A 23,593-nucleotide genomic window follows, 5' to 3' on the forward strand; every position below is an offset into this window, starting at 1 on the left:
ACATTTTATTTTTTTACATATCATCTCATGCAACTATTGAGCTCTTCAATATACATTCATATGTATGCGTGTATGTCACCACCAAAAATTGTCTCAACTTTACAATAACTACATAGAAATCATCCATGAAACCTAAGTGCACGATTAAGCTTTGTGTCAAACTGTATATCTTATGGCATAGCATAGTTTGCAAACGCATTACGATAGTCATGATTTTACATTAACTACATGCAAATCATTCATGAACCCTTAATATACAGTAGCTTATTATAGCAGAGCATAGTTGTAAATGTAAATGTAGCCTAGTGGCAAAGGTACATGCCTGGGACCCAGAAGTTTGGTGGTTCAAGCTCCAGTGTAGCTGCAATAAGATCCATGTAGCTGTGGGGCCCTTGAGCAAGGCCCTTAACCCCTCATTGATCCAGGGGGGATTGTCCCCTGCTTAGTCTAATCAACTGTAATTGGCTTTGGATAAAAGTGTCAGCTAAATGACTGTAATACATGAAATTATTAAATTATGTAGCCTTAGTGTATGCGTTATGACTCATGTCATGTTGGGAACCTCAGGTCAGATCTATCCCAGGTGACATAATGCATACACACATATTGTTTTGTATGATTGTAATGAAGGCGGCACGGATGGTGCAGTGGGTAGCACTGCCGCCTCACAGCAAGGAGGTCCTGGGTTCGAATCCCCGTCGGCCGGGGAGTTTGCATGTTCTCCCCGTGTCTGCGTGGGTTTCCTCCGGGTACTCCGGTTTCCTCCCACAGTCCAAAGACATGCAGGTTAGGCTGATTGGAGAGTCTAAATTGCCCGTAGGTGTGAGTGTGTGAGTGAATGGTGCGTGTGCCCTGCGATGGACTGGCGACCTGTCCAGGGTGTATTCCTGCCTTTCGCCCAATGTATGCTGGGATAGGCTCCAGCCCCCCTGCGACCCTGATCAGGATAAGCAGGTTCAGATAATGGATGGATGGATGATTGTAATGAATGAATTATAGAGCTCAATGTGCTTTCATGAATATGCTCCGTAATTCCGCAACATAACAGCTTCATGAGACAATAAGTAAAATATGTTATAAAGCATTCATAACGCTCTTTGTAATTGTAATGTAATGCTTATGTAATGCTCATGCTTTATGAGTTAATGTGAATCATTAGGGTATGCCTGCTTTGAGTATGACTTACGCTTATGGGTTTAAGAATAAATTCCAGTTGAATTCAGACATTATCTTGTCGGTTGAAGCCAGAGGGAAGTTGATGAACAGAATGTTTTGTCAATGTTTTTTTGTTTTGACAACGAAGCACATATCCCATTAAACAAATCACCACTCTCAATTTCCTTGGGTCCATTACCAGGTCCAGCAAGTACTTAGCTGTGCTAAAAAAAAACACAGGTGCGGTTCCCAAGCTAACCATAAGCCGCCCTGAAAGTGATGGATAGACTTAACTTTGCCTAATGAGGCATCTTGCTCTCCCAGTTTACTTTGTCAACTCTTTCACTTCATCCATCTGGACTCATGTTAAACCAGTACATTACATTAAATTGCATCCATTTAGCAGACATTTATCAAAAGTAATTTACCAAACAAAATAAACCTTCAACTGCATTCAAATAGCTTAGGTTATTATCACCAGGTAGACATGCATTTTGTTAATAAGCATTCAGCTTTATTGTTTATTCTATAAGTTATAATAATTTGTGCCCATTAATAATAATAAGAAAAACAATAATCAATCTTTATTTATATCACACTCATCCAAACAAACATTACAAAGTGCTTCAAATAGAAAACATTTAAAACAGACAAACAACAAATAAAATACAGATTAACAAATAAAATGGTCATTAAGTCTTCAAGACTGACCTACATTTTTTTCCTCTGTAACTGCTCCCTTTTCGCATATAGTCAAATTCCTCCTGATGATACCAAACACCTGCAAAAGATTTATTCAATATTGACACTGACACGGTTGCCATCAAGACAGATCCACCAACTTGGGTGGTAATGAGATCTTTCATATTTTGTAGACTCTTATTTAGGCCTACCCATTTTGTCAGATTGTTTGTTCTTCTTAACTGTCATTGTGCTATATTTTATTATTCACTATTGAAAATACATAGGAATTACGAAGTCATCCATAAGATTGATAAAACATGAATGCCAGTCGGATCCACACACAATACATCCATTTTGAAATTCATATTATGTATTCAACCTATTTTTATGTGTAGCCTATTCCACTTACATTAAACAACGGTGAAATACCAGAGTCTTTCCACTGAACATTACCAAAATGTATTTTACGAAGATAATTTCCCTTGCCAAGTTAATCAACCGCACTTGTTCAGCGACCCATTGGTGCATTCCCCTTTAAGTACTGTTTGGTCGACTGAGATAGGACAGAGGTCTCTTTGCATAATTCAAAGCGCCTGTAACCAGCTCGACTTTAATCAGAATGCTGCGTCGGGATTTACCTGAAGTTAAACAAAACCCACTCTAGCCTATTGGTCGAAAGGTATAGCTACTATAGGCTACTATATTGTAACGGATATCTGATTGTTTTCAATAGTTGCCCATTTTATACTGCAGGAGTAAAGTTGTACATGGGAAAAAAGAATGTATGGTATTGCACTGCAGTTATGCATTTGGGAGAGGCGTGCTGGTCTTAAAAACAATTGCACTATTGCCGCTTTTTAGCACACTTTGCACGTTGAGCAGCTGGACGGATTGCGGTATTACACGAAGGTTCTTTGCAAAATAACGAAAATACCTCTACAATGGCAAAGGCAGAAAGAATGGCACCACAGTTCCTGGGTCGGACCAAACAGCACCAGCTTCCCGATTCGGAATCAGATTCTGATCCAGAGTATTGTCAAGCGTCGAACGCTGGAGCAGGGCAATGCATTGGGTCCGTTGTGCGCAACCAAGTCATCCACAGCGGGCACTTCATGGTGTCGTCCCCGCACAGCGATTCCACCCCACGAAGGAGAAAAAGTGGAGCATCAGTGGGATATGACTTTGATACTGTGAACAGGACGTGGTGTCAGACCTACAAATATGGTCCTCTAAGTTCTGGAAGACTTAGCATTGACCCAACGCTGACCCGGTTATTTGAGTGCATGACCCTGGCCTACAGGTAACCGTTGCCCTATATCATTGTTTTATTTACTGCAGTAAAATACACCGCGAAAAATAATCTGCTGCAAATCGCACTGATTTTCCATGTCTATTTCTTTTTTCTAACTTCTGAATACGAAGTAACTGCTTTGAAGCTTTGTTTACCACAAGTTTTGTGGTGGACTGTAAGCTGTATGTCACATTCTAAAGTCCACAATGTCAAAATCCACATTTGTTTACCCAAGTGGTTTTGAGTATTGCTAAAACACCTATTTTATTATCAGCCTACCCGTCATAAAAAGTTTATTAGATTTGAGAATTGTCCAGATTGTAGAATGGAAATTCCCTAGTTTTGTCTTGGTCATTATCAGAGCTGATAGTGAACTTTTGCAATTATATCTGTCGCGCAAGCTGTAAAGCGACGGTTATCAGACAGTCCATTATGATTTGAGATTGCAGACATGAGTTGTTATTAATTTTGCAACTAAGTAACTATTTACATCTTGAATGATTTGAACTATTTACACAAGAATAGTGTGAAACCTGACCCAAATGGAAATAGCACAGTGGGCACTGACCCGCTGCAATTATTTTGTCATTGATGTATCATCATTACAATTTACTGCTGCCCCTCTCTCCCACTATCAAGGCTGCTGGAGACTAATTTTTGGAGCAGATGAATGCCAGTATTTCAGTGTGCTTTGTTTCCAAACATACTTACTTACAGACTTTTGGTATGAGTTGGCAACAGCCGGAGTGCATTGCAGTCTAACTGAAGCAGATATCAGAGGTATTTTTTCAGATTTCCAGGTCACTTCTCATCGGTGTACAATTTTAAAGTCAACATTGTTTTGACCAATGTAACCTCTGTTCTGTTTTTATTTTTGTTCTTTTTTTCCTGCTATGCATCAACCTCCACACAATGACTACCAAAGTTTGAGTGTCTGCTGTAGGCCGAAATCAGTGTCCCAATCAGGTCATATTCAACTGTGAAAACAGTATAAATAATGCAATAATGATGTTATTTAGAAGACTCAGTTTCAATATTGTATGGTAACATACACAGTGTGAAAAATTACCTTAGCCTGAGCTTAACAGCAGTGAAAAAAACCCAAAATCTATTTTTTTCATCATTAAATTTGAAGACCTTTCTTTGCATAAAAAGAAAAAGTTAAACAGTTAGGAAATCAAGAGACATAATCAATGTGCCACACATCTATTACAGCAAAACAATTTGAAACAACAGCTCCCGCTAGGTTTTGAAACAGCTGGTAGCTGGTTGACTAGTTGAGACCAGCTCCATATTCAACATGGTTTGACCAGCTCAAGCTAGTTTTTCAAACAGCTGGTAGCTTGTAATTTCAAGCTGATCATAGCTTTTACACCAGGGTAGACTGAAGACAAACAGTGCCTTTGCACTGTGAAGTAGGAAAACAGTTATTCAACATTATTCAACCGTTTGCTTCTACATGAAAAGTATTGATTTAGGGTTTCAGATTAATCTGGTGAGAGTGGGTTATTTTGACCCAGTGGACATCAGGTGCATGAAAAATACAAAACAACATGTAAAATGGACTTATGTAACTTCAGAAGCATAGTTATTTTTCTGAATCAAGAATTATCAACAATTTTATCTGAACAAATCATGAGTGTAGATGTTATGCTCCATAAGTTCAGCTACTGCTGGACTGCAAAACTTGTTTGTTAATCTTAATGATCATATCATGCACAAGATTATTCAAACCTTTACCTTGAAAACATTCTGCTGTGGCTTCAACTTACCAATGATTGAGTATAAGCAGGGTAACTCTACAGCAGCGCTACTCAACTCCTCGTCCTGCGGTTCCGCAGTGTCTGCAAGTATTCACTCCAGCCGTGTGGTACACCACCTGATTTCACTAATTATTTTACCTGCTTGGTTCAGACAATAAGCTAATTAGTGATAACAGGTGGTGTAGCACACAGTTGAAACAAATGCCTGCAGGCACTGCGGCCCACAGGACATGGAGTTGAAAAAGTAATAATGCCAAAATGCACAATGCGTAGTACATGGCACTGTCCCTTCTTGTGAATCCATAGTCAGAGTGTATCAATGCTATGGACAGTGCAGTCCATAATATTTGGACAGTGGTACAATGTAGTTTTTTGGCTTTTTTTGGACTGCACTGTACATGCAAATCCTTTAGTGTAAATTGGACACCTACGCTCTTTGTCAAGAATCAACATATTTGACCTCACAAACATATCACTCTTTTTATATTCTGAAAATGTCTACATTTTAAAATGGACAGGCCCCTTTTAAATGACCATTTGTGTAATCAAAACAGCCTTTTTGCTCTTTCATTGTAGGAGGACACTCTGTTCAAGCCTTAGCAGTATCAGTTAGTCACAGCTAAAAGACAGATGTCAACCAAAGTCCTTGAAAGCAGGTTTCTGTGACCCTGCTAAAATTCAGTGGGGGTGTGCATGTTTTACAAAAACAAGTGGCTTGTCTGATCATACATAGCTCTGCAGCTAATGTAATCCTATGCACCTTGGCAGGACTTGTATTTAAAACACATCTGCAGATTACCACTAATTACCACTTGTGATTATTATTATTATTATTATTATTATTATTATTATTATTGTCTTTCAGATGAGACATTTAACCAATGTCCTAACTCATTGTGTTCAAGAAACTCAGCAAAGAGTAGGCTGTTCCCTTGTGTCCTGGCTAAATTTCTTCCGCCACCTAATCATCCCCTGATTCGTTTGACAAAACATTGTTCTCTCCCTCGCCACTTCTGCTGGTGTGTGGTTAGCATTCTGTCTCAGCCATGCATTGCCCAGGTGGGTGCTACACATTGGTGGTGGTTGAGGCGAGTTTCCCCCTCATCACTGTAAAGCGCTGTCAGTGTCTAGAAAAGCACTAGATAAATGCAATGATCTATCTATCATTATACCAGCGGTTATAAACAAAGAAAATGCCATCTCTGAGTGTATGTACATCTTGTAGTCCAGTCTTGTCATTTTACTGACATTAGCATCTGGACAGCATTCACCGCTCTCCAGTATTATTTCTACAGTCTTCAAAAAGTTCAAGTCATCCCATTGATTATTTCTCATTTTATTGCAATGTCAAATTAAATTCTATATCAAAAATAAAAATCTGAAAATAGAAGTATTTTCCCCCTTTGTATGAACAATGTGTTTAAGTGTTAAAATCTAAAATTGCCATGTGAAAAACTCATACAGACTTTGCATTATTGGCATTTGGCACTCAACGGCTGTGCGGATCTTATTGTGGCTACAGTGGGATTAGACCCACCGACCTTGCGTGTCCCAGTCATTTACCTTAACCACTACGCTACAGGCCACCCCTTAACATACCTGACATACCTGACAGTTGTAATTGCCATCTAGAAAGTCTGAGGGTGTGAGATAGTAAATTGGAGAAATGTAGCTGTATAAAAATATGTTTGCATTGTTATGAGTTGAATTTATTGTTTTGTGGAGGTTTGAAATCGGAGAAATATTTGAATGAATTAAAAATATCTGGTGGAGCAGAACAAAATGTGAAAAAGTTCAAGGGGGGTGAATACTTATTGAAGTAGTTGTATGTAACAACAGAATGATGTCACAAATGTAATTCTCCCAAGCCTCCCTCCCACCACAACCCTACCTCAACTGCAGGTTCCCACATCTGCTGAACTCACCCACCCACTACCTTTTCTTATTATTATTTGTCATCATCATCATTATCTGGCTAGGGTGTCTATGGCGCCCCCTAGAACTGTATAGTAAAATGTTTTGAAATTTGGCACACTGATTGGTGACAGTCATTTTCACGAAGATTTAGGTCTCCACCTTGAGTACTCTAGCACCACCAATGGGTCAAAGTTGGAGGTTTATGCATATAAGTATTGAGTTGTATGCTCAATGCCACTGGGGGGCGCTGCAGTAAGAAATTGCTCATTATTCAGATCTTCAGACCAGGCCTCATAAAAGTTATCAGATGGATTTTTTTTTTTTCCAAAATAATTTCTTCAGTACAGCCAATCAAATTGAAAGCCGCCAAATGGGAACTGAGGACATATCTCAGCAGCAATATTAAACTTGTTATATCGACTCAAGACTCCTTCCTGAGGATGTGTAAATTTGGTATTGTTTGACCACTGGGGGGCAAAAAGCAAAAACAACTTTTTGCCTCGTAAGTGTTGATATGTTTCCGTTAACCAAAGTGATTCTTGTGTCAGGTGATACTTCGGGAGATCCCAAAGATGAGTTTTGTCATAGATAATCTTCGGACCACGCTTCACGAAAGTTATCAGATGGATTTTAGATTTTAGAAAGCATTCGTCGATTATATACAAATATCTAAGGCAAACAACCTAAACAGGATGTGAACTTATATCTCAGCTACACCCAATCTTAGGTCAATAAAACTTACTATCGGTGCTTACAGCCACACTTTTAACATGATCCGATAAAGTTGCCATGGAGACCCTGCTGGACTGCTTAGCCCCCTTCAACCCTACTTGTAGGTTTAATTAAAAATGTTTCACAAATTCAGTTAAGGAAGTAAAAAAAAAGGTAAGCACATTGTGGTTGTATTGAATTGACGATTGGTTATGCTTTGGTAACCGCCTTTTCTCAAAACTGTATTTATGTATAAGAAAAAGGCTCAGTTCCATCTTGTTCCTTCCTTCCTCACAGGTATCATTCACGGTTTATTTAGCCATCAGGGTTATATCTGTTATTTCACTGCGCACATTGATGTGTTTTTGCCTTGATGGTTCTAATGCAAACAACACTCCGAAAGCAATTCCTGGAACATCCGTGAAAGCAATTCCTACCTAGCAACCAAATAAATAATAGTCATTAAGTTGCACTTTTCACCACCTGGGATGCTGAATGCAGCAAAAACTGTGAAAATGGCTGTCAACAGTTTGATGAATTGCCTCTTTCCCATTACCCATCTGTAAGTGCCAAATGAAGATGATTATGTCAAGGGAAGATTTAGGTAGATTTAGTCCATTTTAGTGGTAAAAATTCTAGGAGTGCATTAGGGTATGCCTTACATGAGCTGTGCTGCTACGTTAAACCCACTGAATGCCCTGTGAACCATAGCATTTATTTTTGCGAAGCGGTGCGGGTTATTAAACACCTTGCACAGTTGCTTTGAGGTCTGTGTATTTCAGTTTGTAGTAAATCAATACCATAGGGTAACTGGGACTCCTGTCAAAGATGGGAGGGGCTGTATAGTACTTTGCTCTGGGTCATATGTCTCCTTTTTTTATCAAAGCGGATGAAATGAGCACATTTACTGTGATGCAAAAAAATGTTTAATACATTTTTTAATTTATCCTAAGACCAGGCGGGTTCTGTTTTATTAAGTTAACCATTTAGTTGTTTGTATTCTTTTTTTTCTCCAGTGGGAAAATTGTCTCCCCAAAATGGAAGTCTTTCAAAGGGCTCAGGCTGCTTTGGCGTGACAAAATTCGTCTGAACAATGGTATATGGAGAGCCTGGTATATACAATGTAAGTATTCTGTTGTGGGTCTGATTCATTATACTGGTGGCATCTAAAATTTCCCTCGGGATGAATAAAGTATCTATCTATCTATCTATCTATGCAGGGAAATCATTTGAACCTAATGGTCCACTCAGACAAAAATACATACACCTAAGTGGATTCTTGGAAACCTTTTGGATGATTGCAGTTTAATATACTTCCTGTCCTTTGCTGTTAATGAAAAGAAAATGTATATTGTGAGTACATCCTTAATTCAGTGCAGAGCATAGGCATTCAAAGGAAACCATGTTAAATCACAGATGATGGCTCACGGGATACAAACCAAAGGGTGATGTGACATGCGTCAATCAATTGAACATCAGCGACAATATTAATGAGGACATAATAATATAATGGGTTGGAAATGCATGGGATCTGATGAGAAGGTATCCTATGTTCTGTTTCTAGATGTGGAGAAGAGGAAGAACCCTGTCTGTGGGTTTGTCACCCCACTAGAGGGCTCTGAGGCAGAGGCCCATCGTAAACCTGAGGTGAGCATGCCCTCTGTCCCACAAACACCCCCTGTTGGTTTTTGTGATACCAACGCAGTACTAATCTACTATCGCAGTCTATTCATAGAAATAAATCACAAAGTTGTAAGCGATGGAAACATAGCAAGGTCCTGCATGAAGTCATTATGCAGTGCATATGTTAGTTCCATGTAGTCTGACGGACTGGTTCAAAGTAATTGGCTTTGTTCTCAATTGCCAGGCTATTGTTTTGGAAGGCAGCTACTGGAAACGTAGGATTGAAGTGGTGATTAAAGAATATCACAAATGGAGAATTTACCACAAGAAAAGGGTAAGTCGACACAAAAGCCCTCATCAAGGTTCCTGGTGATGTATCCAGCAGCCCTCCACAACATGCCTATGTACATAGTGATATTATGATCGTTGGACCTCATGCAAGAACATTTTCATATTGTTATCATACATTTCTCTTTTGTTTATCGTACGAAGCGCTCAGACGAGTGTGCCACGATGGATTCAACAAACACATCTAACTTTAGACTGTCAACTGTCCTAAATGAAGATGTCTGTTATGATACAGTATATACAGTACTGTAGGTTGGTTTAATGTGATAGATGGCGAATGGGAAGAACAAGAACAAGGGACAACTGATACATGATAGGGTAGACTGCAGTTCATTCGTTTTTGAAAAACATAATAATATGGCAGACCATTGATTAACTTTCTCTTTTTCTCCCAAACAGTCCACTAAAATAAATTTCAGGCGTGAAATAAGTAATGCAGTTGCTAAATCTTTATTTATATTTATATTGATCTGCAACGTGTAGTTTAAAAGTTTGCTCTGAGGTCTGTGTGCCAGGTGAGCAAGGCTCTTGTTTACTCAGCTTGGGATCACTCGTAAATGTTCCTGTCTAAGAAAAAATGATGAATAAGAGAAAATTGGTGAATGCACATGTTTTAAAGGTACAATGGACTTAATTTCGGACTTCAAATGGTCAAGAGAGGAATTGTAGAAACAAAGACCCTCAAACCACAACACTGCTTATCCCTCCCCCTTCTCTATGAACACGCTGACGTTTAACCCCCATGCCATTGGCTGTGGCAATTAGAACCAATTTTCAACCAGTTTTTCTGGCATGAGGCCCATTGTGATTACCTTGACTGCCCATAAGTTTAATTATGTTCTTCAGATATTCACATTTGAATATGAAGTATCTAAGTTTTAATGTTAATTTACAATATTCTCCAGCTGTATAAATGATTTGAAAATAAGAAAGAAATCCAAAGTAGAATCTACAAATATATACTATTTATAATAAATGTTTATAAATGAAATGTAATAACTTCATATAACTTCATAAGCAGAAAATCTAGTTTTTTATCATTTTGAAATTAACACAACCCTATGAACACATGTTCCATCTTCCTCCTAAATCAATTAGGGTGAACAAGGTAAGACCTTAGCTGTTTTACATATTGTTATATTATTTTGCATGATACATTTTTATGATATTATAATGCATGTGAATATTTTAATCAGGACAAGGTGTGATGTAAAATGTTTTGTATATAAAATCTCTGTTTGAATAGAATGGTAAAGGGTAACTTTTATCCAAAGTCCTTTAAAATTGATGCCTCTCATTCACCCATTCATACACACGCACCAATGGGGACTGCCTGTCATTCAAGGACCCCACTAGCTCGTTTGGAGTAATTGGGGGTTGGGTGTCTTGCTCAGGGACTCTTCGACACCCAGGGTGGGGGACCAAACCCCTTTTAACTCCAGAGCTAATGCCGCCCCCCAAATATACACTGACTTTACTGTCTTCAAAGCCATTTTGTTCATTCATGAATGCGAATAACATATCATTATTCCTTTTCAGCTTCAGAAAAACAAAGATGGAATCTTGTCAGTGTTGCAACAGGTAAGAAAAACTTACAAAGTGATGTTATTGTACAATAAGAAGATTATAGTTGTTAATCTGTACATCTGTAGAGCTCATGTAATGTATGTTTTTAAAGGAATATGTGCCATTGACTGGTACTTTTCAATCTTTTTTTCTCATGTTCGGCTAAGCCACACATAGTCATTCCATTAATTCAGGTGCACATATAACAATGTTCATGCTTAACTGTACCTGTGATTACAGTACCCATCCCTGTTGACACTTCACTGATTATTTGAAGTGGATTCTTGCACAGTATCTCCAGAAAGTCACTGCAACCACAGTCAGGAAGGTTCCTCATGTAGCCATATTCCATAGGCTTCATTAATGGTCTTTTTTTGTAACAGGTAACAGGTAACAAGAGAGGGAAGCGTAGATGTGGTCTATCTGTGACACCGCAGTATTGTGTTTGTCTTTGTAGGTTAGCAACTCAGGTCATGTTTGCTGAATCTGTCCAGTTGTCTATTAATAGAGGCTCTCAGACTCGAATCCTCGGGGTCAGTCAGATAAACACAAACATGCAAGGCCACTTGCGTCACAGTCTCTCCGCAGCACAAGTGACTCATATTTTGATTGCCTTTATGACAATGCAGCTAATCTTCCTCTGGAGCTCGCTCCCTCTACAGCGTCTTCAGACTTTAATGTCAGTTAATCAAATCTGACCCACTTCCTGGTGCGTATTGTCAAGCCCGGCAGACCTCTCTTGTAAACGTGCACATGTGAGTGACACATTAACAAAACACAAACTGATGGCAGTGAGTCATGGCAGGGGGTTCTCAGACGGGGTCGATTCATTAATGAATCTGCACGTGCTGCCGCACTAAAGCCAATTTCCAAGTTAGATTTGTCTAGCAACAGGTCCGCTCTTTTTCACACCGCTCCCTTCCAGAATCTCTTGAGCCAGCAACTGGATGCTAGTCCTGTAGCCTGTGTGCTGTAGGCTACTATGCATGGGATGCATTTTATGTGCGCGCACACACACAAACGCACAAAAAGATGAGTGAGTTCTTCCCATTGGTCGTGGCATTCATTGAATGTGCACCTACAGTTCGTGTCAGTTCAGTTTTTACAACTGTGGGCTGGCCTATGACAAACCTTAGATAACAACTTTAACAATGTTGAGAAAACAATTTAACATTGTATAACCATGTTTTTCATACAAAATGCAATTTCAGAGTCCTGTTAAAAAATTTGGTGGTGAACATTAGTGACAAATCAGACTGATCATTTGCAGAATAATCAGGCAGTAGGCTTAGGTTTTACCCCTTAATCTTCCTCTCAATAACGAAGTAGATTTTAAACAGCGCAAGGATGACATTTCTAGACTGCTGACCTTTGTGTCATGGTTCACATTCCAAGTAGGGCAAGGCTGCTGTAAACGTTAAGCAGGGCCTACAACTGTTTTGGCCGAATGCCGGGGTAGGTTGCCTCGTGTGTGCGCGTTGTCGGCTGTGGTCGGCCCTTGCAGAAGTCGTCGGGATCCCGTTGGTGTCCCGATTCAAATAATTAATTTGAGAGGTCATCGGTCGGACCTCCAAGCCAATCAGTTTGTAGTCGAGTTTTGACGTGGACAAAGGAGCATGGTGCGGAAGTGGAATTCAACAACAAAAGGCTGGGGCGATAGGCTAGATATTTACAATAAGACTATTAGGCTGTTGATTTGTATTTGCAAACTTTTACTCCTAAAATAAAAGTTCAGTCTGACAACAGCTGATGCCTCCTGGGACATTTTCCAAATTGCTTGTAAAACCTTTTTCTATCCCTTTAAACGAGTTGTTAAACACCTTTCTAGAGTCAACGGTAGATGTTGAGCCTGTTAGTTTGGTACTAAGAGCGGAGCTTTTTGTGCTGTGCTGCTGTATGCACCATGTCAACAGCTCTTACTGTGGCTACTTCAAGGCCCCCTCTTCCTGGTTTTAGCATCTAAAACGGCCACAAAATTTTTGCAAAGACCAGTGACGTAGGTTTTTTGAAAAGTCCCTGACCCCAGAACCTAATTCCCCCTCGACCATCGCCTCATCTGGTCAGCTGTCTGTGTTAAATGGGAAATGGTAAATGGTTGGCATTTATATAGCGCCTTTATCCAAAGCGCTGTACAACTGATGCTTCTCATTCACCCATTCATACACACACTCACACACTGACGGCGATTGGCTGCCATGCAAGGCGCCGACCAGCTCGTCAGGAGCATTTGGGGGTTAGGTGTCTTGCTCAGGGACACTTCGACACAGCCCGGGCGGGGGATCGAACCAGCAACCCTCCGACTGCCAGACGACTGCTCTTATTGCCTGAGCCATGTCGCCCCTGTTAACATTTAGCAATGGCATCAGATAATAATGTTAAAACATAAGTCATGTCACGTGGGAAATTATTTTACAAACAGATTGGGAAAATATAATTTAGGCCCTAAAATATGTATAGTTCTTCCAAAATTGCAATTGCTTTATTTTTTATGAGTATGGAACACAAATATGATATGAAAAACTAAAAAATACAAAAATCGATAAAAATGTAGATTAAAAGTATAGATTAAACATATAAAAATGTCCAGATTAGGAGATTAAGCCCAATACATGCGCTATAGGCTATAGGTCTTCAACTGTCCAGTTTTGGTGAGCCTGTGCCCATTGCAGCCTCAGCTTTCTGTTCTTGGCTGACAGAAGTGGAACCTGACGTGGTCTTCTGCTGTTGTAGCCCAACCACCTCAAGGTTCAACGTATTGTGCATTCTGAGATGCTTTTCCGCTCACCACAATTGTACAGAGTGGTTATCTGAGTTACCGTAGCCTTTCTGTCAGCTCAAACCAGTCTGGTCGTTCTCCATTGACCTTTCTCATCAACAAGGCGTTTCCGTCTGCAGAACTGCCACTCACTGGATGTTTTTGGTTTTTCCGCACCATTGTGAGTAAACTCTACAGACTGTTGGGCGTAAAAATCCCAGGAGATCAGCAGTTACAGAAATACTCAAACCAGCTCGCCTGGCACCAACTATCATGCCATCATCGATCACGGAGATCAAATTTTTCCCCCATTCTGAGTTGATGTGAAAATTCACTGAAGCTGCATGATTTTATGCATTGCACGGCTGCCACATGATTGGCTGAATAGATAATCACATGATTAAGTAGGTGTACTGGTGTTCCTAATAAAGCGCTCAGTGAGTGTATAATATGTATGTTACTGAGCAAATATTAATATTATAATAAAATAACAAAAACAGAGAAAATAATATTTGAAACTCCTAATTCTACAGGTATGTTCACTTTCTGGCTGGGGAAAACAATGCAATTTTGGTGGTGACCCCAGGAATAATTATTTTATAGGCAGCTGGCTGTGCTGATATGGTGAATTTTATGTAATGTCATAAAATAATAATGTTTTCAGCATATATCCAGAGGATATAACTCCATCCCTGACCAAAACGATGGATCTTCTACAATTTCAGTTTTCCCAAAACAGTACTCTACCCAGTTGACATTTGAGGGGGAGTGTCCTTGGAGTTCCGGTGATTTGACTCCAAAAACGGTGGGCACTCATCTGCCTGTAGGGGGAGTCAGACTTTTAGTTTCTCTGCACGTGAGCTGTGAACTGCTTGAATTAGGTCAGGGACAAAAGACAGTGGCACACTCTCTGAAACAGAGACACACAGAATAAAAACCTTATAATTGGATCACAGCAGTGCCTTTTTTTTCTACCTTTCTTTTTTCTCCCAAGTTAAGGGTGACATTTATGCTTCATTGTGAAACTGCTTTCCTAACAGCTCCCTGCCCCCCTGCCATCCACCTCCTTTTGGCTGTTGATAAACACAGACCTGTACTATAATTTCTCCTCTTTTGTTAGATAGAGAAAAGAAATGGTCAGTGAGTTTGAGACGTAATCGGACGCACTTCCGCCTGGTGCCCAGGCAACTCTATATCTGTCCAGTGGTCTCAGATTGCATCTTTAAAATAAAATTATAAAGGTGGACTCCTGTGTGCAGCGAGTGGCAGCTCTCCTCGGATTTCTCTTAGCAGTGAGTACCTCTGTTTCTCAGGTTAAGAATTCAGGCTGCCTTCGCAACACAGCTCTGGTTTTTGTTATTATTTACTAGGTTGTTATTATATACAGTGCTCTTCTAGTTGGGAGGGATTTAACTGTACGGCCCTCCGTGTACAGTATCTGTAATATTTGTCATTCATGTCTCAGGTCCGCTCTGTCAGCGTATTGGACAGTTGAACTGAGTTGAATCTGTGTTTGTAGCAGTGCATGGGCTTTTTCAACAAAAAAGCTTTTTTTATTTTTTACAAAATGGATATATTTATTTGTGAGGAAAGCTGAAGGTGAATTGCATTCAAATTCTTTACCGCGGTTCACATCTTCGGGCTTACTCTTGTGAATGTATCACAGGTTTGTTTCACTACACAAAATAATGTTGGACCAAATAGTCCATAACATGTATACTAATGAATTGTCCAGAGAGTAAAATTTATTAAATTGATGCATTCATGAAATATCATTATGTTTTTTTATTAAATGTTTTTAATTTTATGGACACATGTTCAAGTAGACAGAAACCACTCTGTTTTTGCTCTGTTTCTTTGAAATAACAGTGATTTAATCATATAAATCATGGGAAGGGGGACTTCTTTGTTTATTTTTTATTAAAGGAAATGGCCTACTGAACTGAACTGAACTGGCCTACATTTTAGCCTTTTCCGTTTGGTGGCAGTGTGGTGACTTACTAGTGTTATTTTGATGAGTCAGAAGATGCATGTTTCTATGGAAGTGGAGTATAGGACAGGCAAGCAATGCGGTTTTTCACATGTAATATATTTATTACATTATATTTAAATGCATTAATGTTTGCAGTAGAGCTGAGGAAATAAGGTGCTTGAGAGGTCAGAAAAGTCTGTTCCTTTTTTAATGAAGGTTGAGTTCACACGGTGTTCTGCTGTAAAAATGAGACTTGCTGCATTCCTGGACTATGATTTTCCATCTATCCTTTCAAGATTTGTGCTTTGCATTTTATACTTTAACTTATACTTAAGTTCCATACTTTATCCTCCCTTTAATCTTGCCACAATGCGCTCTGTCCTTAACTGAGCCAACGAATGTTTAAAAAGTGTTGTATTTCATTTTGCATTCAACATTACTCCTTAATTCTGGCCACCATCCACAATATACAACTGTGTAAGCAGAAAATGCTACAATTAGGGACTCTTAAGATAAACACAGGGAACATTGCAGCCAGTGTGACTATAGCCCTGGTTTTTGCTACAGTGTACACTCACTGGGCGTTTTATTAGGTACACCTGTACACCAGCTTTTTAATGCAAATAATGAATCAGCCAATCATGTGGCAGCAACTGAATGCATACATGCATGCAGACATGGCCAAGACCAAATGTTAGAATGTGATCTAAGTGACTTTTGACCGTGGAATGATTGTTTGTGCCAGAAAGGGTGGTTTGAGTATCTCAGAAACTGCTGATCCCCTGGGATTTGCATGCACAACAGTCTCTAGAGGTTGCAGAGAGTGGTGCAGAAAACAAAAAACATCCATTAAGCAGCAGTTCTGCAGGCCAAAACATCTTGTTAATGAGAGGTCAGTAGAGAAGGGCCAGACAGCTGACAGGAAGGTGACTGTAATGCAAAAAACACACATTACAACGGTGGTATGCCGAAGAGCATCTCTGAACACACAACACATCAAACATCTAAGTGAATAGGCTACAGCAGTAGAAGTCTAAAAAAGCAAGTCTAATAAATACTGAATAAAGTGCTCACTGAGTGTATGTTCTTAAACTCCTTCAAACAAACATGCAGAATGTAGTGTGTGAGGTGAGACATATGAACACTGGGGTGGGGGATCAGCCGGATGTTCATGAGAGCCCTGTTCTCTGTCCTCCCATCTGTCCTAGGGGCCAATATTCAGAGGAGGCTTGGAGAAATGGTCCTGTCAGATGTTCCAGGAGCCCACACCAATGCCGGAGGAAGCACACTTGTTTGATCTGGACTGCTTCCTGTCTGACATTTCAGACACCTTGTTCACCATGACCCAGAAGCCCTGCCCCTGGACGGTAGACAGACACAAGAGTGAGTGGAAACTGGTCTGGCTGTGCCTTTATAATTAAGTAGCTATTTTTTGCTGATCATAGCATAATGTAGAAATTAATAATAACAACAATACAATAAATGTTGGGGTGAAAGGGGGAGGGATCTATCATGTAGCTCTACTGCATGCTATTCATTTAATTAAAAACAACTTTAATTAAATTAATTCATATTCTTATGCAATGATGTTTTTAAATAGATCTTAATCTGAAACAACAACAACAGTAATAATGATAATAATAATAATACATTTTAATTATGCAGTGTCTTTTAAAATCCAAATGCGCACTTTAAAATCTGCATATGCCAAAAGCTATTAGCTGGGGGAGAGGCCTGAGCCTGGTGCTACGGTTGGTCACACCCTCTAACAACCAGTGTCCATTTGAGTGAATTTTGGTGTTTGTCAGAAGATCGCTTCCCCATAAAGGAAGCCGACGTTTAATAAGGAACTCAGCAGTTGAATGGATGAATCACCTCGCACTCATGGACACTCGCACTCACTCTCGCAGACACACTCAAATATGTAGCTCGCTTCTTCTCACTGATGGCCTCACCTCCACAGCTTACACCAGCAATGCCGACATGATCCAGCCGGGACTGACGCCACTGCAACCCAATCTCGACGACTTCATGGACATCCCAGGTACAGTGAGACACCCTCTGTCCGCACCCCCGTTCCATCTTTATTTCTGTCCATCACAACCTTTTTTCAGACATGTGTGAGTTTCAAACAACCTTTTAGCAACACTGCTGAAAATACTGTTTATTTTCCTGAATCACCGCATGCTCTGTAAGACAGCGGTTCTGAAATGGTCTGACTCACAACCTGCTTTATGAATCAGTACCTTTTCTGTGACCCACTCTTATAAAAGATTGAGTGTTTTATGTTGGTTTGAATGAAATTTGTGTGTCATCTCACAACCCACCTACCCCACTCCCATGGCCGACCAGTAGGTCCTGACTGACAGTTTGGGAACCAGTATTGTAGCATAAGATCTCGGTTGCCAGTAGCATATGATAGCATATCACATAACCTAAAGGTCTTTACACTCACATGACAACCTGATTTTCAATCAGAAAAATTGTGCAGCCTTTAGTGGTAGTGTAATTATTTGTGTAATGTACTTATGGCTATCCTGCTTGTTTTCTCTGTTCTACTGCTGACCATTAGACATGTGGTAGACATATCTGAGAAAACATTTGTAAGGGCTTTGAAGGACTTAAGTACCTTAACCATGAAAAATCTTCTCCTGAACTTATATTAAACATAGGTTTCATTATGGTAATCAAACAATTCACATGTGTTTAAGGTGCATATTCTCAGCTTTTATTAAAGGGTATTTTCTTTTTCTTTTTTTAAATAATATTTTCCGGATTTTTTCCCTTTTTTCTCCCAATTTGGTAGCCAATTGTACCCCGTCTAATTCAATTAGAGCTAGTATTATATACACCGCCCACACCCCGTCCCTCGGCGGCCCTACGAGAGCGACACGCCTTCTTCAAGCCGTCTCGCCACATGCTGGTAACCGTGATTCCAAGGCGCCCGAGGTGCTTTTTGTGCGGCGATCTACTAACCTTGCCAAGTCCCTTCCAATGGAGCAGCGAGCCAATTATGCTGCTCCACATGAGCCGGCCAAACTTTTTGGCAGGACCGAGAATCGAACCCCGGTCCCCGGTGTTATTAAAGGGTATTTTCATACATTTGGGTTTCACCATGTAGAAGTTACTGCAGTTTTTATACACAGCCCCTCCATTTCAGGGCACCGTAATGTTTGGGACAAAATGGCTTCACACACATTAGTCAAATGTGTTTAATTGCTTCCTCAGTGTATGTATAAGAAAGCTTTCAGTATCCTTTCTTGATTCCAGGCTTTTGGTTGCCTTTGGTTTGTTGTTGGCGTTTGTTAAGTTGAGGACCATAGTTGTGCCAATAAAGCCATTATGAGGCTGAGAAGTAAGACAAAATTGGAGACAGGTTAAAGGTTAAACCTTAGGCTTACCAAAATCAACAGCTTGGAACATCATAAGGAGCAGTGGTGAGCACAGTAATTGCAAACTGTTTATGTTTATGACTGAAGAATTCTCACCATAATGAAGAAAATCCCTGTCCGACTGATAAGCAACACTCTTCGGGAGGCAGGTGTGGATGTGTATGTGACTACTGTCCACAGAAGACTTCACAAACAGAACTTGTTAATTGTAGAAACAGGATGGCCTGGTTACTGGTACCCAGAAGAGCCTGTAGAGTAATGGAAAAAGGACCTTCTGCACCAATGAAACCAAGATTCACTTATTTCAGACTGATGGCAAGAGGCCAAAAGGAACTCTCCAAAGCACCACCTTCTTATGTTATGTTATGGTTTGGGCATGTATAGCTACCAAAAGTACTGGTTCACTTGTCTTCATTCATGCTGTAACTGCTTGTAGCAGCAGCAGAATGAACCCTGAAGTATACAGAAGCTAACCTAATTGGACAGCACAACCTAATCGGATCCAAAACTGCTAAAGCAAAAAGTCAAAAACTGGAAAATTCTTGACTGGCCAGGTCATTCATCGGATCTGAATCCAACATGCATTTCATATGCTGAAGAGAACCTAAGGCAGCTAGCCCCCAAAACAAGCAGGAGCTGAAGATGACTGCTTGTTATAGAGCTCACTGTTGGTCTTGCATTTCTATTTACACTAGTACCCTCTAAAGCAGGGGTGTCACACTCACACAGGGGTGCATTTGTGATTTTCTTTCAGTCTGCAGCCAATTAAAGGAGCACTGCTTTTTTCAGTTGAGCTTACTTGGATTAAATGCTTAAATTATGTGTGTGCAAATTTCAGTGTAGCTGTTTCCTAAATATGGGGCATAACTTCTCAAAACAAACACGTCCAGTGATGTCACTGGACGTGTTTGTCTTGAATCTCCAGCCTGTGTTTCCCAGAAGGTAACAGGTGCTCGAACTCCACCCTTGAACATAGAGCCTGGTTTATGGACAGCCACCCATCCAGGCGATCACATGACAAAATACAGCAATCATGGTATTGTTAGCATACAAATATCACGGAACCTACCTTGGCAAGCCTGAGTGATATGAAGGACAGTTCTGACTTCACCAAGCTTTTCAATTTTGACAAAGAATTGCAACCTTACAGTTTTGACAGAGGAAGATGGAAGAATTGCGTGAGTGAGAGAGGCAGACAGCGGAGGAACATGGACAACCGAACACAGAGTTTGCATCACTGCCAATAATAACTTTGATCGAACCCTTTCTTTATCCTGCAGCAATAGGAGGATTCATTGGAAGAAGTATCCACAGCCAAGATTTTGATACAGCTTGTTAGGTAGATATTTACTTCATTGTTGCTTAGTTGCCCTCCTGGACCCCTTGTCTCTCTCGCTTGCACAATTCTTCCTCTGTAAATTCTGGTTCAAAACTGTAAGGTTGTATTTCTTAGTCAAAATCGAAAAAACTTGTCCTTTAAGTGCACGGCTCCACTGCAGCCATCAATGTCAGCAATCGCCATCAGCCATCGTTCGCTGAGGGAACGAATCCATTGTAATTAATGACAGTGACTACATTTGATGGCAGCATCAAAGTTAGAGAATCGCCGAGAATTTATTTTAATGAGAAATGTAGTTCTGCTTGTTTTTTTAACTCCATGCAGATTATAAAGTATACGTCATCACAGTCTGTAATTTAGAATTATGAGAGACTAAATTAGCTAGGTAACTAAATTAGCTGGTTACAACTGGACCAGAGCATCGTTGCTTAATCTAATGAGTGAAAACATCATAACTGTCAACATCCAATGTGAAGTGAGCTAGCAAAACACACCAGTAGGCTGTCACATTTATTGATGATGGCGATGGCGGCAGTGGAGCCATACCGTAACTCGGCAAAGTCAGAGCTGTCCTCATATCGCTCAGGCTAGCCAACTTCCGATATCTCTATGCTTTACTGTATTTTCATTTGAGTGTCCTGTGATTGCCTGGATGGGTGGCTGCCCATAAACCAGTCTCTGCATTCAAGGGTGGAGTTTGAGCACCCCTTTCTGGGTGAAACAGGCTGGAGATTCAAGCCAAACACATCCAGTGATGTTTGTTTTGAGAAGTTTTGCCCCATATTTAGGAAACGGCTACACTGACGGTGATTAAAAAAAAGCCTACACACGTTTTACACAGAGTTAACTACTGAGCTTACAGTCAGGTCCATAAATATTGGGACATCGACACAATTCTCATCTTTTTGGCTCTATACACCACCACAATGGATTTGAAATGAAACGAACAAGATATGCTTTAACTGCAGACTTTCAGCTTTAATTTGAGGGTATTTTTCATCCAGATCTGGTGAACAGTGTAGGAATTACAACAGTTTGTATATGTGCCTCCCACTTTTTAAGGGACCAAAAGTAATGGGACAAACTAACAATCATAAATCAAACTTTCACTTTTTAATACTTGGTTGCAAATCCTTTGCAGTCAATTACAGCCTGAAGTCTGGAACGCATAGACATCACCAGATGCTGGGTTTCATCCCTGGTGATGCTCTGCCAGGCCTCTACTGCAACTGTCTTCAGTTCCTGCTTGTTCTTGGGGCATTTTCCCTTCAGTTTTGTCTTCAGCAAGTGAAATGGATGTTCAGTCGGATTCAGGTCAGGTGATTGACTTGGCCATTGCATAACATTCCACTTCTTTGCCTTAAAAAACTCTTTGGTTGCTTTCGCAGTATGCTTCGGGTCATTGTCCATCTGCACTGTGAAGCGCCGTCCAATGAGTTCTGAAGCATTTGGCTGAATATGAGCAGATTATATTGCCCGAAACACTTCAGAATTCATCCTGCTGCTTTTGTCAGCAGTCACATCATCTATAAATACAAGGGAACCAGTTCCATTGGCAGCCATACATGCCCACGCCATGACACTACCACCACCATGCTTCACTGATGAGGTGGTATGTTTTGGATCATGAGCAGTTCCTTTCCTTCTCCATACTCTTCTCTTCCTATCATTCTGGTACAAGTTGATCTTTGTCTCATCTGTCCATAGGATGTTGTTCCAGAACTGTAAAGGCCTTTTTAGATGTTGTTTGGCAAACTCTAATCTGGTCTTCCTGTTTTTGAGGCTCACCAATGGTTTGCATCTTGTGGTGAACCCTCGGTATTCACTCTGGTGAAGTCTTCTCTTGATTGTTGACTTTGACACATACACCTACCTCCTGGAGAGTGTTCTTGATCTGGCCAACTGTTGTGAAGGGGTTTTTCTTCACCAGGGAAAGAATTCTTCTGTCATCCACCACAGATGTTTTCTGAGGTCTTCCGGGTCTTTTGGTGTTGTTGAGCGTTCTTTCTTTTTAAGAATGTATCCAAACAGTTGATTTGGCCACACCTAATGTTTTTGCTATGTCTCTGATAGGTTTGTTTTGATTTTTCAGCCTAATGATGGCTTGCTGCACTGATAGTGACAGCTCTTTGGATCTCATATTGAGAGTTGACAGCAACAGATTCCAAATGCAAATAGCACACTTGAAATGAACTCTAGACCTTTTATCTGCTCCTTGTAAATGAGATAATGAGGGAATAACACACACCTGGCCATGGAACAGGTGAGCAGCCAATTGTCCCATTACTTTTGATCCCTTAAAAAGTGGGAGGCACATATAGAAACTTAAAGCTGAAGGTCTGCAGTTAAAGCATATCTTGTTCGTTTCATTTCAAATCTATTGTGGTGGTGTATAGAGCCAAAAAGAGGAGAATTGTGTCGATGTCCCAATATTTATGGACCACCTGTATGTCTGTGATCCTTACCAGGTTAAAAACATCACACTAAATACTGGCATTTAGTGCAATACAATATAGTACATCATACTACGTACAGGAGTATTAATAAAATACAGTATATCACACTAAATATATAAACATGACAGCAAACGGTATATCATGCTCCCTTTATCCAAATAGTATTTGTCATATATTTGAAATCGTTTTGGAAAACATTTTTTCAAGAGCTGGGGGTTTATTGTGTTGAAAAAGAAAGAGGGACATTTTTTGGACCTGCCCGTATCCTTCATGTGTGGGTGACATTGAGGTCAGCTGTTGGGCAGAGCACAGTTGAATGTGGAAGTGGAACTGAGTGAGATTACCCGCCACACAAACCTCAGGATATCTGGTCTAGTAAGAGTACCAGGGTGGTGCCAGTACTGAGTAGATCCTGAGATGTTCATAATAACAATGAAAATAATAATAACAACAACAATAACAGTAATAAGCAAGTTCACGTATTAAAACATGGCTTTTATAGATTAAAAAGAACATAAGGAAGAGGTATAAGAAAAGGAATAAGTAAAACGAATAACTCAAAGATACATGACACGGAATACAAAGTGTCTAGTCTGTGGAGCCTTGCCCAAGGATCTCAGA

General features: G+C 40.1%; 1 protein-coding gene across 1 annotated transcript in view; it reads left to right on the forward strand.

The window, feature by feature from the left end:
• Positions 1-2,583: 2,583 nt before the first annotated feature.
• LOC133133071 (carbohydrate-responsive element-binding protein) overlaps positions 2,584-23,593 on the forward strand; it is a 39,875-nt gene continuing 18,865 nt past the window's right edge. Inside the window, exons 1-7 of the mRNA XM_061249043.1 lie at positions 2,584-3,139; positions 8,538-8,644; positions 9,086-9,168; positions 9,389-9,478; positions 11,032-11,073; positions 16,994-17,168; positions 17,749-17,829. Of these exons, the coding sequence (XP_061105027.1) occupies positions 2,781-3,139; positions 8,538-8,644; positions 9,086-9,168; positions 9,389-9,478; positions 11,032-11,073; positions 16,994-17,168; positions 17,749-17,829 (937 nt within the window). The 5' untranslated portion in view covers positions 2,584-2,780. The remainder of the gene's footprint in view (positions 3,140-8,537; positions 8,645-9,085; positions 9,169-9,388; positions 9,479-11,031; positions 11,074-16,993; positions 17,169-17,748; positions 17,830-23,593) is intronic.

This window comes from Conger conger, chromosome 7 (genome assembly GCF_963514075.1).
Source record: "Conger conger chromosome 7, fConCon1.1, whole genome shotgun sequence".
Classification (NCBI taxonomy): Eukaryota; Metazoa; Chordata; class Actinopteri; order Anguilliformes; family Congridae; genus Conger; species Conger conger.